General features: G+C 42.7%; 1 protein-coding gene across 3 annotated transcripts in view; it reads right to left on the bottom strand.

The window, feature by feature from the left end:
* Positions 1–212: 212 nt before the first annotated feature.
* Positions 213–15,329, bottom strand: part of dip2ba (disco-interacting protein 2 homolog Ba) — a 43,302-nt gene continuing 28,185 nt past the window's right edge. For all 3 annotated transcript variants that reach the window (XM_040047627.1, XM_040047626.1, XM_040047628.1), the window contains 26 exons: positions 15,103–15,205; positions 14,953–15,017; positions 14,752–14,845; positions 14,431–14,550; positions 14,199–14,313; positions 13,794–13,933; positions 13,504–13,640; positions 12,906–12,986; positions 12,694–12,821; positions 12,328–12,442; positions 12,041–12,242; positions 11,775–11,887; positions 9,763–9,843; positions 9,484–9,607; positions 9,228–9,349; positions 8,456–8,567; positions 7,965–8,074; positions 6,832–6,962; positions 6,575–6,743; positions 5,956–6,126; positions 5,683–5,744; positions 5,512–5,569; positions 5,309–5,383; positions 4,971–5,145; positions 4,601–4,724; positions 213–4,505 (listed from right to left, as the gene is read on the bottom strand). In XM_040047627.1, the coding sequence (XP_039903561.1) occupies positions 4,253–4,505; positions 4,601–4,724; positions 4,971–5,145; positions 5,309–5,383; positions 5,512–5,569; positions 5,683–5,744; positions 5,956–6,126; positions 6,575–6,743; positions 6,832–6,962; positions 7,965–8,074; positions 8,456–8,567; positions 9,228–9,349; positions 9,484–9,607; positions 9,763–9,843; positions 11,775–11,887; positions 12,041–12,242; positions 12,328–12,442; positions 12,694–12,821; positions 12,906–12,986; positions 13,504–13,640; positions 13,794–13,933; positions 14,199–14,313; positions 14,431–14,550; positions 14,752–14,845; positions 14,953–15,017; positions 15,103–15,205 (3,180 nt within the window). In that variant the 3' untranslated portion in view covers positions 213–4,252. The remainder of the gene's footprint in view (positions 4,506–4,600; positions 4,725–4,970; positions 5,146–5,308; positions 5,384–5,511; positions 5,570–5,682; positions 5,745–5,955; positions 6,127–6,574; positions 6,744–6,831; positions 6,963–7,964; positions 8,075–8,455; positions 8,568–9,227; positions 9,350–9,483; positions 9,608–9,762; positions 9,844–11,774; positions 11,888–12,040; positions 12,243–12,327; positions 12,443–12,693; positions 12,822–12,905; positions 12,987–13,503; positions 13,641–13,793; positions 13,934–14,198; positions 14,314–14,430; positions 14,551–14,751; positions 14,846–14,952; positions 15,018–15,102; positions 15,206–15,329) is intronic.

A 15,329-nucleotide genomic window follows, 5' to 3' on the forward strand; every position in this document is an offset into this window, starting at 1 on the left:
GGTTCAAGTAAAGAAATATCTTATTTTATTAGATGTGAATATTTGTAAGAAACGCTAAGCAAAACTGAAGTGTGGCATCTTAACACCCCCAACACACACACACACACACAGAGCAGAAACACTGACACCTGCTGGAGGGAAGATGCCATTTTCTTTCTTGTAACAGCAGCTGGTTGCAGATAGATGAGAAAAGAAGAAGTACAAGACAAGTCTGACAAAGCAATTTTTTTATTATTTGACATGAAACACATCCAATGACAGAGTGACAGTGTTTTTGTCAAGTAAGACATGTTGTTGTTGTTGTTGTTAGAAGTTATCGCACCATTAACCAGTTGAGAATGTCTTTGCTGCAGCTCGACGATGCATAGTGAACAGACAGTTGCTGAGGTATACATTGTGGGCCCTTGAGTTTGTGGGGTTTTGCGTTTGCGTGTACAAGTAAAAGATCCTAATTTCATTACCTCGCAGGTACATTTACATTTTGTGCTTAGGATAACTTTGGAGGTTTGAAATGTTCGCCATTCGTCACAACACAATATGAAAACTCTATATATTCAGAGCGCATTGTCCATCAGATCCCGAACCGATGATGATGCAAGTATGGAGTGACTGAAGACATGTTGGCATGGAAAAAGAATGACTTGGTTTCACACAAAAGGGCATCTTCTTGTAATGACACTGGAGAACAAAACTGTCAACTTTCCCTTATTGAATAGCACCAATGTCTATTGAAAAGGCTTGAAGGCCAACATGAAATTATAAAACTTTATTAAAACTTGTCAGAGTGAAACAGTAGTGACAAAGCAATAATCACACAGCAGCCTCAGAAACCTCAGAAGACGCGTGACTCCAATTTCACTGGCACGCACACACGCCGTCGGTGTCGGTCACCGATTGAAAAGTGGTTTAATCGACGCGCGACAAAGCCGCTCCTACATCAAACCAGCTGCTTGCAGATAAAGATTGCATCAGGAAAATATTGATGAAATCCCTAGAAAATATATTAAAATTCCAATTTTGGATGGAAAGAGTAAAAATACAGTGGAGGCGACATAAAAAAAGAAGAAATAAAAAAAACAAAAAAAACAGGTTTAGCATTTTGGGAAAATTCTTACAAAAGACAAAACTTGTTGCATCATAAAAGCCAAATATCACTGCTGAACACACACGCGCGCACACACACACACACTCACACACACATAAAATGATATTGGGAAAGTGCACGTTTGTTCCTGCCCACTGAAACCTTTTTTGTTGCTTGCGATGTGGTAACCTTAAAATAATAACAATGCAGAAAATGCTGTCAAGTATGAAAGATCAAGTCAAGTTTTTTTGTTTTGTTTTTTTTTTATCTACAGATTCATTTTCATGTACACATTAACACCAGTAATACAGTATTTGACCTCTAAAATACAGTATACAGACATCTTTATTACTTCACTTTTTAAAGGAGGGTTCTGCAATTTTTAAAAAATCTTTTGAATCACAGGTTTGTTGCGGATTGTTCCCAGTTCATTTTCTTTTTTTTTTTAGTGTTGCCCACATTCAGAATTAATGGGTCTGAGTGAAGACGGTTATGTTAAAATCAGAAAGGTATGAGCACGAACATAAAACACCAGCCTTCCTCTTTAAAAAAAACCTTCTTTTTTTTTTTTTTAAATGTATGTGTGAGTTTTGAGCTACAAACTGGTTTCCGATTTCTCGCTTAGATCCGGTGAAACAGTTCTTTAAATAAGCAATAAAAGTACAGAAGTTCCACAGGTTTAATAAGGCAAAGCTCCTCATTCTTGATTTCTTTGTTTTGCTTTTTTTTTTTTTTTTTTTTTTTAAATTCAATGGTCCATTATCGTAAATGTCACCATGGTAAAAGGCACCGACTTGCCTTCAGATTTTCTACATTTATCTAATCAGCTGTGACACTAAATGAAACACGTTCTTTGATATAAGGTGGAAAACTACACACAGACTGAAAGCTAGCAGCTCACTTCAGAACCTCAGACCAAGCCAGGCGAAGCCGAACAAAACGGCCCTTGAACACAGAGAAGTTGGACCTTAAATTTTGTTTAGCGTTTTTTTTGGTCTGCTATTGTTTTCAGAGCCTAGAGTGCCAAACTCCAGATTAAGCCTCCGATGTATTAACATCACATTAAAGCCACATTAGAGCTAAACATTTGACTTTATGAAGAAATTTGGCGACTTCACCCACGAAAAGAAAACCTTAAAAACTTCCCTCAACTTTCTAATTTGAATCTCTCCCTGGAAGTTCCCCGTGCATATCGGGCGATGCTGGAGCTCAGCTGCAGGAGCCTGGATTAAATTGGCCTTTGCTATCTCTCCTACTTTCCTAAGGTTACAAAAATGTCCCTGCAAAACTGTCAGACTGAGCAAGCTGGTTGTCATCTACAACCCAAAGAACAAACAATAGTTTTCAGCTCATGAGTCCACAGGATCCAGGCCCAAAAGCTGCACATCACAACAGCAAATTCTACTGTAAAGCCTCCCTGTTGCACTTGCTGTGCCGACTCCATTCCTACCAGATTTGTATCCCTGAGGTGTTTTCCTCTTCAGCAAAACTAAATCCAGTCTGAAATGTGTTCAGTCTAACGAGCCAGTGAGAGGTGCATTAGCTGTTCTGGGGTGCACAAGGAGACCACATTGAAGGTGCGATCGGACAAATTTCAAATCACTTCCGGTTAGTTCTTCTCATGGGTGAAGTCACAAAAGTTTGTTGATGGTACTTTGTGAGATTTTTGTAAAGAAAATAAATACCCGGTGAGAAAAACTACACATTCACACAGAGACACCAATGTTCTCAAGATATTTCCTTAAAAAAACAAAACCTTTAGATGAACCAAACGCTCATCTATACTGGCTATAGCTACATTTGTACAACACAAACAGTGCTGTCATTTATAGTCACGCGTATTTATTTCTTTACAACATTTTAGCTGACAGATAAAGAGTAAAGAGAGTTAACTGCAAACATGGGTTAAAAGGAGAAGAGAAACAGAAGGTTGTCTGGGAATAACTTCAGAACATTCTTGGTCTCCCTCATTAACACCGGGTACTTATTTCCTCTTTAAGAGCAACTCTTGTTGAGCGCCGGGAGGCTGTGAATGCTTTTACATGAGAGGCACAAAAACTGTGACAAAAGCCTGAACATTCAGCATAGGCAGCGAAATAACTGCTGTGAGAATCCTTGGCTCGCGAAGCTTGTTTTCGTTTTGTTTCGAGCCCGCATGTAGACGTCACCTGCACTCCCAGCTGGCATGCACACCTAAACACAGACTATAGTTTCGAAAGTTGTTCTGGAAATTGGCGCTTTTTAAAAATAGATTAGTACTATCACAATCATACGAGCTATCTACCCCACCGACTCCTACTCACACCGAAGATGAAGAATCTGTTTCATCTTAACTACTCGGGTTCATGAAGTCTTTCTTTTCCCACACCAACAAGTAATTCAAGCATTTTTTTAAGATATTTTTTTGTTTCGTCATTATCGACACTAAGTCTGCCAGCAAACATCGCGTGTGATGGAAAGTGGACGCCACTGTGCACCTGGTGGGCAATTGTGTCAGGACTGCCCGCTGTGGGCTGTGCTTGCTTGTGGCGCTTTTAATACTGATGTGGATTTGCTCTTTTTGACAGCAGCAGGCATGAGGGGTGGGGGAGGCAGGAGACAGGAAATCGAGGTGCGAGGACGTAAAGTGCAAGGGGAGAAGTTCCAGTGCACCTTCAAGATTAGACGGGTTTTAAAAAAAAAACAGAAAAATCTGACACATGAGCATGCATGGTTCAGGAGGAAAGCAAAAGGATAGAAAAATGAGGGGAGGATTCCATTCTTCTGTTTCTGGGAGTAATTAAAATATCCTAAAAACATGAGTTTGATTGACGAGGGAGAGGTGGGTGCAGAAAAAAAAAAGGATGATGGGATTTCTCCCAGTCGACACGTGCGTCTACCTTTCAGGAGCAGAGAAAGTGTCAGGCCCCACAGTAGAAATCTCAGTGAACCTGGACTGCAGCAATCGAGCAGGTGGAAGTAAAGACAGAACAGTTTCTGAGAGGGAAGCATGTTGTCGTTACAGTACTCGAGTTGTTTCTCGCGTTCCCACGCCGTTTGGCATTTCCAATGAGTGTGTCTGAGGTTTTAACTTCGGGGCTGCTACTGTACACGTCCCCAAAGTCCTTCTCCCTCGTTGTCTGTTCTCGGAGCCTGGCTCAGGTTTCTGCATCAGTTGGTGAAGGGTGTTCACATGTTGTAGGCCACGTAGATGGGGTCCAGTTGGTCAGCCAGGAAGGAGTCTCGTAGATGCATCCTCTGCTTCTCTCCCCGGGAGTTGATGGGGATCACCCCCGGGTCCACGATGACCACCACTCCGACGATGAGGTGGTGCTCCTCCAGGACCACGTTGGTGACGAGTGGCACCAGGTCCAAGGCCTCCTGCTCCGAGCCGCTAAGCTCCGCCACCACCACCAGCAGGTTGGTCCATGTAAACACGGCACTGCGAAGCGAGAAGTGGGGAAAGTTCAGGTTTCTGCTACTGTTCGCTACGAGGATCAACAACGCCACGTTAAGTGCACATCTGCTGCTCCTTACCTCTCTGCGATGCTGCGGTGGGCGCGGGACACGGACGTCTCGATGTCGATGGGGTGATAACGCAGCCCCCTCAACTCCAGCGTTTCATCCAGGGATCCCACCACAAACAAGGCATCATGGCGATCTGCGGCGGGGACATAAAACTATTTGATTATTTACAGTTCCTACAATATAAAGTGTCTTGTTTTAAAGATCTGGCCACAACTGTGCAACCTGTAGATTAGGGTCCAATGTTGTGATGCATTTGTGATGAGAGCTTTCAGTACAACCAAGCATTTACATTTTAAAGGGTTCAACACCAATTGCTCCTCCAAGTCATTATTACATTATTACAATGTCACCAAACATCTTTTATCAAATGTCCTCTCACCTCCACTTGCATCCAGCAGCTCTGTTCTCTTGATGAAACCCAAGTAACTGGTCCTGGCCCACAGAGTTTGGGGCTCCCCAAAGCTGAGCCTGGTGTTGAAGTGGTCTGCCTGCAGGCTCTCCTCCCCATAAATGGTGTAGTAGCCACTGGCATTGTGTGGGCTGTTCACCCAAATCTGCACAAAAAAAAGACTTTCTGAATTACTTTGGCTGCTAAATTTTGACAAGAAGAGAGAAATTTGACTAAAAATCAACATAAAATAAATCTTTTCACTGTCGCCCTCTTTTACTCCGTGCCGGTGAAATCGGACGGTTTGTGGCACATGTTTGCGCACTCACCTCACCAAGATGCGAGTCTCCCAGTGGGCCTCTGGTCTCTGGGTTGACTATGATGACTCTCACTCCTGGTAGGATCTTCGAGGAGGAAATGAGAGGAGAATTTCACTTTAAGACTCCTTTAACCAACTCTTTTAGTGCTCTGGTTCTGTGGCCACAGTAAGCAGCACATAAGTGAGTTTTACCAGTCAGTGATCAATACTTACAGTGCCCGACTCCATGAGTGGAAGACTCTGTGGCGCTCCTCTTTCCACTAGCCTCACCCTGAGGGACACAGAAAAGACAAGCCTGTCAGTCTTTCTGTTGTTGTCCACCAGCTGCACCACGTGACTAATGTGGTTGCCTTTGTGCTGCTTTATGAGAGTCTTCAGCCTTACCTGTCGTGACGCAGGGACTTCATGTCAACATAGACAGTGGAGGGGTCTGGTCCAGCAGTGCCCTAGTGACACGGGGGGGGGTAATACATTAAAAACAAAGTTTTTTAGCTTACAGAACATGAATAAGTTATTATCATAAGTTATTAACATTCAGTACATCTCCTTGTGCAGCTCAGATGACATGGTTTGTTATTTTTGTTGAGCAGAACCAAAAAAAAAAAGCCTGATTTGGGTCAAAATGTCCTCATAAGACTGCATATTTGCGAAACCAACCTGAAGGCAGATGGCTAGGTTGACCCTCGAGCCAAAGGCGGTGCTGACGGCGCGAGGTGAAAGGCCGAGGTCTTTGAAGAGCTTGGAGAAGGACTGCGTGAGAGCGAGGCGAGGACGCTCCTCTGCTATCACCACACAGCTCCGCACGCACGACAGGTTGAGACCGCGCGCCTGCAGACACGAGCGGCTAAAGGTCACTCACTTTTAACAGGTGTACACGGTAGCTTGACGCAAACATGGACTCTGCATTACTGAACATTTTCATCCAAAGCAGAAGGAAAACCGAATGAGGACAGATAAAGGATAAAATGAAGATGAGCACAGACAGAGACAGATAGTGGTTTTAAAGCAGATATGATACATGTAAGGCCCATAACGCTGTAAACATACAATCTACTTAATTAGCATGCTAGCTCGCTGGCAGGTGATCTGTCTGAATGAATAAGGTGAATCATTTTTTAAGCCTGAGACAGATGTTTATTACTCTGCTTCACAGCAGTAATATTTTCTGTCATAAAGTAATTTATCACTGTGTTTGTCAGAGTAACAACAGAAATGACAGCACGGTAATCTGAGAGGAGGAACCACATCTGGGAGATCATGTGAGTGTGTTTGTGACCTTCAGCATCTCCGTCTGGGTGCCCAGGCCTTTGGTGCAGAGCTCCATGACAGAATACGAGCAAAAGGTGTCTCTGATCTTGTACTGACTGAGCGTGCTCAGCCACACGGGCAGCGAGCTCTCCAGCTCCAGGGGAGGGATAAGGATGGACTGGTGACCTGAGTAAACACTGGAAACGAGAGAAAACTGTCAGCAACAGCAAAGCTGTGTGTTACAAGAATAATGGCATTCTGTCTTTATGTTTGTGTTGGAATTACCTGGAGAGGCACCACAGGACGAAGCCCAGGCCACAGTATGGGTCCAGGCAGATGGCTACTTGGCGTGAGGAGTAGAGCTCACACTGCAGTTTAATGGAGCGGCACAGAGTGCTGACCGCAGCGTGAGACATCTGAAGAAGCAGAGAAACTTTTAAGAAATCCACCAGACTCACTCCATTAAACTTCACCTCATTAGTATGATTTTAATACCTCAATATGTATCAATAAAGACGTAGTTTGATGACCATTAGAACAGGTAGCATGTTAGAGTTAAAAATGTGTATTCTTCTTTCAGCTGCTCTTAGAGGTCCTTCTTCTAATAAGTTCTGCTGTTCTCTGTGGCAAGTTGGACATCAGCTTCTGGGCTAATTCCCGCTTTAGCAATGCTCAAAGCTGACTGCAGTTTGTGGGCTTCTGCCTGACCACACTAAAAGCTTCCTCAAAGAATAACTTCTTCCTCCACCAAAGGAGCACTTTAATGCTTTGTGCATTTTCCAGCATGATGGATGTCTCCAGCACCACGTCTCAAGGCAAAAGTGATAACTTAGTGGCTCTGAGATCATCAAATTAACATTTCAGAGCCACGGCCAGGAAATTCCCCAGATGTTAATGCGATCAAGAATCTATGGTCAGCCCTAAAACAAGTGCGTGAATAAGCAGAAGCCCACAAACAACCTGAATACCAATGAGGCAGGAGTGAATCAGCTTAGGAGACGGACAGTCAGCATCCCAAAATGTCAGCACACTGTAAATACTGACTGTAAGCATACATTTGATTTATTAACCAATAAAAAAATTTGAATGTCATTTTAACTGCACAAATGTCCTTCACTATATCATAAAAACAAACAAAGTATGTTAAATAGACAATTTGTGCAACTACCAAACATTTTTGGCCATGTCTGTGTAAATATGAAAATATTTAATCTCTGTGTCGTAATTCTGTTGTCAATACACTGAACTAGACCAGCTGGGTGAAGGTCAAACATCCAAGAGAAGACACAGAAGCAGAAAATTAAACATTTTCTGGCTAAAGAAATTCATATTAAAAAAATAAATGAAATCACAGTCATTTCTGTTTGTTTGTTATTATTATTTTTGGAGTATGTACAGGATTTGTGGGAGTAATCTACCTTGACTCCAGTCAGCATGCCTGTGGTGGACACACTGAAGTCCAGATAGGCTAGCATCTCAGCTGTAGGAGGTTTGTAGATGTGTGGAGGCCGCTTTCTTGGAAGATCATCTGTAAAGCGAGCGAAGTGAATTTATGTTATGTCTTTGTTGGACAAAATAAATCAAATACTTCTTGCTAATACATCTTGCTCTTAATGCTACAGTCTGATAATAGTCTGGTTGAAAGGGAAGGTGATATCATTTCACGTGTAATTTTATCCTTTCAATGCACATATTAAAAATCCATACTTTTACTTTTAACTCACTGCAACACTCTTATCTTCAGAAATGAGAGCTTAAAATAACTGAAACGTACTGTACATGTCTGAAGTTAGTCAAAGCACAAACAGTGTCTATTTCAAGCTAAACCTGCTAGCATCTAAAGACGTGCACAAACGCAGCGACACCCAGCTGCTGCACGTTACTCTAAAGGCTTTCCTAATTCAGTCACCTGTATCAATGATCGTGGGCCACGTTTTGACATTGACGCTGGCAGCCGCCTCCCTGGACCTGAGGATCCTCATGAGAGGCTGAGTGGTGAGGATGCAGGCTGCTTTGCTCACCTGTGGCACACAACACAGAGCACAGACGCGGTCGTTTAGAGCCACAGATTAATGTGAAGCATTCAGTTATTGATATTTCATTGATCTCCAAAGTAAAGCCCAATTTCATTTGCTTTGCTTCAGGGAAATCAGTTATAGTGGCCAACAGAAGTATTCATTTCATTAGTGAAGGGCACTTCCGTTGATGTGATAGTTTATTAAAGTGGCGGCTAAAAAAGCTTCATATTTGTTTTCAGGTCAGCGATGCATATTTCAGTACATGAAAGTGATCCAGTATGGACAGTGCAATGTCATAACTGTGCTTTTGTCTCCGTTGCTGTTTGTCGGTCTATTCAAACAGCTCGATTTTCAGGGAAATTGGGAATAAGGAACCCTAGCTGTGATTGTGGATCACTTAAAAACAAAAACAAAGCAAAATGATGTATTTGCATTAGAGAAGACTCACGGAACTGTGTTCTCATTGTGAACTACTAGTTTTGGATAAATCATTACAAAATTAAGTGAAAAAAAATTAAACTGAAAATGAAAAATGAGCGTAGAATAAGTACAAAAACAGTTTAATTACTACTCAGTGTACTCAAATAATTCCACATACGTTACTCCATTATACTGTGGAAATACTCGAGTAAAAAAAAAAAAGCTGTGGTGAAGTGCACTCACGTCAATGATCATGCGGACAGTGGGGAGAGTAGCAGCCAGATTCTGTGGGTGGGGCGGCCTCACAGTCACAGGGATGACCCCCGCGTAGAGACAGCCATAGAAGGCGGCTATGAGGTCGATACCTGCAGGGGGAGGAGACGGGAACCTGGTTGAACTACGACGCCGTTAAAATACTACATTAAACAACAGCACTTTTACAAATTATTTGATATGAAAAACTAGGAAGAGGTGAAACGTATAATAACGGCGTGCATACCCGGGGGATAAAGCAGCACCACGTTGTCTCCTGTGTTGAGACCTCCTCTCTCCATCAGGGTAGCTGTGATTTTCTCTGCTCTCTTGTGTAGCTGAGCACAAGTTGCTGTGCACACTGCTACCCCCTAGAGCAAAAACAGTGCTGGTACAGATGATCTCATACAACAAAATGGATCACCATTTACAGAGTGGCACCATTTCCGAGGTAAAAGAAAGGTAATGGTGCACGGCACGTATGCGCACGTTTCTTATGTTTACTGTATGCTCATGTTTAGCCTACCTTAGCATTGAGCAGCACGTATAAAACATGGTCAGGGTCCATTTGGGCTCTCCACTGCAGAGCTTCAGACAAGAACTGGTGCTGAAAAGGCAAAGAAAGGAATCGCTCATTACATACGCATCACAGATGGATGATTAAACACACAAACAATGTTTTAATGCACAGATATAATTACACAAAGCGGCACTGTTGGCAAATAATAACTTATTTGAAAGTGATTAAAGAGAAAAATATTTTAAAGCCTGTCTTCAAAATAACAAATAAATATATAATCAGTCCTCTCTGTGACAGATTTGTTCATTTTAAACAGAAAACACTTTAAAGTACGTCAAGGACACAGTGTGACGCAACAGCAGCACAGAGGTGTCCAGAGTATTTGGGTTTTTTAAGTTGTGAAAGGTCATGCTGGGACCATCTGCACCAGGAAGGAGGCAAACTGGAGCCACAAGCTCACAATCTGTGGGCCTTTAAAAGAAAGGGGTCATGACAACTTTGATTAAAAACAAAAAGTTTCTGCTAGTCCCTCAGAATGCTGTTTCTTAAATAAAGGCACTTCACAAGATTTACGCAGTTACATAAATGAGTATTAATAGAACTATTAATATATTAATGTCATTAGCATCTCAATCTGTGGTGTCAAAAAGCCGAGGAAGCAGTGCACCAGACACACAAGGACAGGACCTGAAAGTAAAGAATCCCTTTACAAGACAGAAGCCAGGTGACCACTAGGAAGCAAACATTAAAAAAACAAGTAAAGATAACACCAGCTAGACGTACAGAGATATTCAGCAGTATCGCACCGTCAGACACTGGAAAAGTAATCGTTTGTGCGTCGTGCTCTGGTCAACAATGAGTGAGGAGTCACATCATGCAGACCAGCTGCCCTGGCAACTCATAAAGCCATGCTGCACGTGGGAGCGTCACAGTGAACACAGGAAGCAGAGGTGCACGTCAAAATACTTCTAATTAATATTCTAATTCGTACTAATGCGCAGGATATACGTATAGTGCATCACAGTATATTATTAGAACATCTTCTGCAGTTATATATGCTAAGTGACAGATCATAATTGCTTAAGCCTTGCACTTGCACATTTTGTAAAAGATAAGAAACTTCTTCTCACTCAGAGGAGATCAATGTCTTTTAATTCATTGCTGACTTTTTGGTCTGGCAAAGCTGCAGCAGGCTGCTGGCCAACTCCAGGCTTAAAATAAGATGGCGACGTGGGACTATTAAATAAGGCCCGGATGAATGTAGGATGTGACCTCATTTGTAATGTGCTGCTGTATATTAGTTTTAATGTGTGGACCTCTGCTGGACAAGGAAGCTAGCCTGCACGGTCATCTCACCGGGCTAAGCTGTACCTGGTGGCCGTCAGGTTATCACAGCTGACTGACAGAAGCAGCATGAGCAAAGAGGCGGGTGGGGGGGATGCAGGGGGGAGGGGAGGCCAGACTAGAGCCTTACCATCATGGTGGGCCACATACAGAGCTAAAGCCCAACCCAAGCAAAGTAAAGGCAGAACAACAACAGAGATTTAGGATAAGGCATGAGCAGTCATACTGCCTGACAGACGCAGGCTCATCTCATTAAACCTGCATTCATGGCATGTTTACACATCAGTTTACTTTACCAGCTTAATTTGAACAGGTTTGTATGACATTAAAATGTTTTCCAGTTACTGCATGAATTAAGCATTTTTTTTTATCCAAAATCCAAACAAGTTCAAGCTTATAATAATGTCAATACAGCAATCTGAACAAAACACTTGCTCATTAATCTTCTGCCCTCTATAAAGCAACCATTGCAGTTTTGCTATAGCGTGCAAATCTTTTATTAATGGTCTCACTGTGCAGGTGTTGTACACATCATAGACACTGACTCCTTTAGATATTAAGGCAATTCAAATTCCTACAAACTAAACTGGTGAAAAACTGTGCTGCACTGTGCTAAATCCACTACTAGACCTCATATATATGAAATCAGTGGAGTTTGGTCTGTGTGGCAGTACCTTTCGAATGAGATCCTGGTCCTCCACCACGCCCAGCTCTCTCCCTATAGCCTGGGCGATCCGTTTCCCTGCCACCAAGTTGCCAACCAGCATAGAAGCTGGACCAACGTCCACTGAGAAGATCAGAAACAACCAAGAGTCGGTTACACAACGACAAACTTTCAACTGCCAGCTGATGGCACATCCTCATTATTTCTAGCTCCCTCTTCATGCTGCAGCTTTATATTGTATACAAGCATGATTCCATAATGTCTAAGACAACCCACCTGGCTGTTTCTGCCGGGGCTTGGGCAGGTTTGTAACACAGGTGTGTGGGCACATGAGGATATTACAGGGGTGAAGGTTTCCCTCCAAAAAGTTCTGCTTGGTTTCACAGATGTGGATGCCTCCCAGAGGCGTCTTTGGGAGGGTGTTGGCTGGGACGAGCGCGAGACAGTACAGGCCAACCTGGTGGATGCTGTCAATGGCCTAAAGATGGAACATGCATCAAGTACACGTTAATACAGAATAACATAATATTAATCAAGATGATATGAGCAGATGTGTGATTCACCTGCAGCACTCGACTCATCCACTGGAAGCTGTCTTCTTCACTGGCATCGGGCCTCTGCTCTGCCACAATCACTATCCTCTCATCATAAAACACCGTCACAGAAAACACTGCGATCCTGCACAGATGCCAACAGAGGAGTGAGTGCAAACACACAGCTAGACAAAGAAACCAGCAGAAGCTGCAGGATGCTGAAGGGATTTTTACTAATTACCAATTAAATATCACTAAATTATCCCTGCTCACATGTGTGCGTCGCTAGAACATTCTTACTCAGTGTGCATTATGAAGTAATGTAATGCATGAACACACACGCTGGGAGCACAGTGAAACCTCACTGTGGTTCACAGCGGCCTGTCAGTGTCTCACCTCCCCCTGTAAACTGTTTTGACAGGCTCCACTGCTAGCGCCGTGGCCACCAGGTCGTCTGCATTGTGCCGTCGCCCGCTCACCATCAGGAGCCCCTCAATCTTTCCCACAACAAATACCAGACTCCCCTGTGGAGCAGACATATTTAACTCAGCACAGACATCCAAATTGCAGAGTACTGGAACTACTGTAATTGTGCATGAGCGACCTACCGGTCCCACGAATCCAAGCAGGCCAGTTCGAGTGAAGGGAATTTCTCCAACGGGCGCTCCGGCTTGATTTACTGGAATCACCTAGAAATTAGCACAGATGAGAGAGACTAGTGTCATAAACACAGCACAGATTGCATTTCAAGGGTAAATATACTGCATACCCCAAATACTGCAGTTGTAGTAGTACAACATAGTATAAGCCAAAAAGAAACACTTAGTGGGTTCTATTAATAAAAATAATGGGACAATATTTAAACTCCATGAAGTCTATAAAGCATTTTATTAGTAAATGAGGAAATAGAAATAAAGCAATTATTCAGTGACGTCTGTGGCTCCATCTAGTGGGTAATTTAAAACTACTACTCCTTTTCCATGAGTCCATATTTTAAATACACAAGGTCAAACAAGAAGGGACGGAGCTCATTATAGCAGAGAGGGGACGTACGGAGACTGATGTAAACTTCAAATCACGTCTCATTCCACTAATTCAAAAGCCACAGCATGTTGTACCTTTTTATGCCATCAACATTTACCATTTTAAAAGTAAATGTTGGTACAAAGCTGTAATTTGTGTGACAACATTAAACCTGTGACAGACCTCAAATGTGTTTTTGGTGACACCCGGTAGGCCGTAGTACATGGTGCCTCCAGCACGTGAGTTGATCACGATCTCTCCTATCTCGTCCGTCTTGCACAGCTGAGGAGATCCCTCTGGCTTCACAATGCACATCAGAGCTGAAACGAACAAAAACAGGTCAAAACATTAGAATTATGTAGACTTGAGCTTCTGTATTCTAAAAAAAAGGCCATACAGTCAGAATGTACAGTAAAGATGTGACAGCTGCTGCACTTCTGCACTGCCAATTACACCTAACAGTTGTGGCTAACCTCCAGGCATAATGTGACCCACATCCTGGACAGTCAGAGCAGAGTTCTTGTCTTCTGTGTTCACCCGGATCACTCCGTGGCTCAGCCCGCCCATGGACAGGATGGCCCTGGCTGGCAGCGGAGCACCTCGCGCACCTGGCCTGTACAAGGTAAAAAAAATGTACATGCTTTTAACTTTTTATTCTGAAAAGTGTATTTTTCCATTTTCATGACCCATACTATTTGCGAGTAATTGCTGCATCCCTATGAATATTTACAGATTTCATGCATTTTCAATAAAGGACGTCTCAGTTAAATTTAACTGTGTAAATTTTGTTCTCACAGAGATGAACAAATTTATCCCTGTATGTGTGAAAAGCACATGTCTCTCTGTTTATCTCTTTGTTCGTGTGGTTCACGTTGTACCTGCGGATGGCCACAGTCAGGGCCTCGGGAGAGGTGGCACACGGACAGATGACCTCAGGCTTCAGACCATGAGACTGGAACACATTCAGGAAAGCATCACACGAGGACACAGACCCTGAAGGTAAACAAAGGGTGAAAACATTAACAAAAGTAGGTAAAAGCAGCTTAAACCCACAGCACAACATTTTAAAATGCCCATGTATAGTGACTGTTTATTACATGAGTTACTCACATGGGTTGGCTCCATCAGCTACTATAAGCATGCGTATTGAAGACAAGTTGATGTCTTTCTGTTCTTTATGGGCCATCATGGCCCAATGGAGGTCACGGCACTTCACCAAGGCCACACGTGCTATGAGAGGGTAAGAAAAAGCCCTTAAGCATCATTTCTCTACTGTTTTCTTATTAAAAAAACAAATGTTTTCTAACATTATTATTATCCTAGCAGTCTGTAAAATACTCTGTTTTATTAATATTGTTTGCTTATTAACTAAGCAAACAATAGTAAAATTATAAGAATATGGAGTATAAAAGTAAGAACATTTGGCTCAACCTTTGTGAATGTGAACCCTTTGCACCCAGGACATGGGACAGGCCTTCATGACAGCATATGGCACAGTAATGGTGTGAATTCTGTTCATGACACTCTGCAGGGAAGGAAAAAATATATAAAAACCAACAGTGTCAATAACATACTGTACCACACACACCAAATAAAGGGCATCTAGTCAGCAGCAGAAACATCCAGTCTCACCGTTAAGACGCCATGCCACAAGCCCATATCTTTCTTACAGTCCAACACATTGACCAGTGTCTCCCCTAAGATAGAAAACACATGAGCAAATGAGTGCGTTCACCAGCTTCAAGTCCACAAAGTTACATGCAGTGTTTTATAGTCTCTGACCTTCACAGTAGTTACAGGCTTGTGTCAAAGCTTGACAGTGAGTCAGCATGGCGATCTTGGACACAGCGACTCCCATCACTGTTCCCTCCTTACTCGCTTTGTACTTCAGCGAGAAACAAACACACAGACAAACACACAGATGTCAACAACATGTCAAAATTAATATCAGAGTCGAATAATAGTGTGCGAGTTACAGAAGATACATAATTGAATATATAACAGTTTAC

This window comes from Simochromis diagramma, unplaced genomic scaffold, assembly GCF_900408965.1.
Source record: "Simochromis diagramma unplaced genomic scaffold, fSimDia1.1 OVJJ01000387.1, whole genome shotgun sequence".
NCBI lineage: Eukaryota > Metazoa > Chordata > Actinopteri > Cichliformes > Cichlidae > Simochromis > Simochromis diagramma.